Source organism: Polyodon spathula, chromosome 8, assembly GCF_017654505.1.
Source record: "Polyodon spathula isolate WHYD16114869_AA chromosome 8, ASM1765450v1, whole genome shotgun sequence".
Taxonomy (NCBI): Eukaryota; Metazoa; Chordata; class Actinopteri; order Acipenseriformes; family Polyodontidae; genus Polyodon; species Polyodon spathula.
The window spans coordinates 47,794,986-47,796,700 of record NC_054541.1 but is presented as its reverse complement, the minus strand read 5'-3'; the positions used below and the strand labels follow the sequence as shown (position 1 = coordinate 47,796,700).

The 1,715-nt window shown below is 33.1% G+C and overlaps 1 protein-coding gene across 1 annotated transcript in view; it reads left to right on the top strand.

The window, feature by feature from the left end:
* Positions 1-1,404: 1,404 nt before the first annotated feature.
* The window catches only part of LOC121320078 (cleavage and polyadenylation specificity factor subunit 6-like), a 20,871-nt gene continuing 20,560 nt past the window's right edge, over positions 1,405-1,715 (top strand). Inside the window, 1 exon segment of the mRNA XM_041258256.1 lies at positions 1,405-1,510. Within this exon segment, the coding sequence (XP_041114190.1) occupies positions 1,451-1,510 (60 nt within the window). The 5' untranslated portion in view covers positions 1,405-1,450.

Below are 1,715 nucleotides of genomic sequence, written 5' to 3'. Positions count from 1 at the left end.
CAGCACAGGGGTTGAATACTTATGCAAGCAAGATATTTCAGTTTTTTATTTTTCTTAAAAATATTTCCCAACATAAAACCAATGTCACCTTACAATAATTGATTCTGAGTTTCAGTGTTTAAAAATAAAATATCAAACAGAACGAAATTTCAATGTACCATTTGTAATTCGGTAATATGAGAGAATTGGTCAGGGGTCTGAATACTTTTGCAAGGCACTGTATATATATATATATATATATATATATATATATATAATATATATATACAGTCCTCTTTTCACGTATACTCAATAAAGTGATTACTTTTTTAATTCTATAATTTCATTATTACATAAAAATCAGGACTGAAAAGGGTTGATTCCAACTTGACAAATGGTTTGAGACAAATTAGTTGTTAGGAACTGGGCAGTCATAAATGCTGTTCTGATGTACATTTCTGTATGTACGGTACATGCTGTTTCCTTGTATTTAATGATCTGGTGTCACCTTGTGGCAAATTAAAAAACAACAACTGCCCAGTTCTATCTATTTATTATTATTATTATTATTATTATTATTATTATTATTATTATTATTATTATTATTATTATTTAGAAAGGTATGCATGGATTGGATTGTTTACCAGGTAAAGTAGTTACATGAAAAACAATCTGTATAATCTGATACAGTACTATCAATAGTTAGATAATATAAGTTAATAACAGGTTTCATCACAATGTAATAAGAGGATTTCCAGATAGAAGCAAAAATGTAAGTATGGAACTATATACCACCCACGATCAGATACTCATAATGGTAATTAAAGTTTATATCAGTAACGTTAATAACAAGTTTTGTCACAATTGGATTTGTGGTTTTTCAGATGTGTGATATAAATAGCATGGGAAAATCGGCTTCTTCCTGTAGATTTTCATTCTACTGAATGTGGTGGCATCTTAATACGGCCAACGTGATTCTTGAGTGAAATTTGTATATTCTTCAAATGACCTGTTAGTGGGGAGATGTTTCGAGGGAACACTAAACACTTTTTACCACCAAGAGTAAAACGGCAACTGCTGAAAAGCACAATCAAACACCTGACATCTTCGGGGGTAAATAAATAAATAAAACACATCCAAGTGTAACTTATCTGTTAATGTAATTTGCAAAACTTAAACAATACTACATTAATAAGCATAAACAACCAATGCATCAAAGTGCACTGTAATCAAAAACTAAATACATACACCGTGGGGCGTATTTTGCGTCACTGGTAGTGGTACAAACAGAACTAACATTTGGAGCGTACTGTATTCCACAGTGTTAGGTGTGGACCTGCGAGTATAATTTAAAATACTCCCCGCTGCTCTGCTTGGCGCAGTGTCAGCACACACGGTCGGATGTGACGAGATTGTTTTCCTGTGCGCTGTTTTCTAGTTGGAGCTGCTCAGACAGCAGGGTGTGTGGAAAATGGCTGACGGAGTGGATCACATCGACATATACGCTGATGTGGGCGAAGAATTCAACCAGGTAGTTTCTTATATATATATATATTTTTTTTTTTTTTACTTTGAGAAATGCACAAAAATAAAGAAAACATGCTTGGCAAGATTTCGAATTGCACATAAAAAGTAACCCGTGTGCCTGAAACGTAGTTGTATTGGATATCTATTTTTGTAGTTGTACTGCTAAGAATGCAGACCTCGGAAGGGATTTATTATTTTCTGAAAGGGAG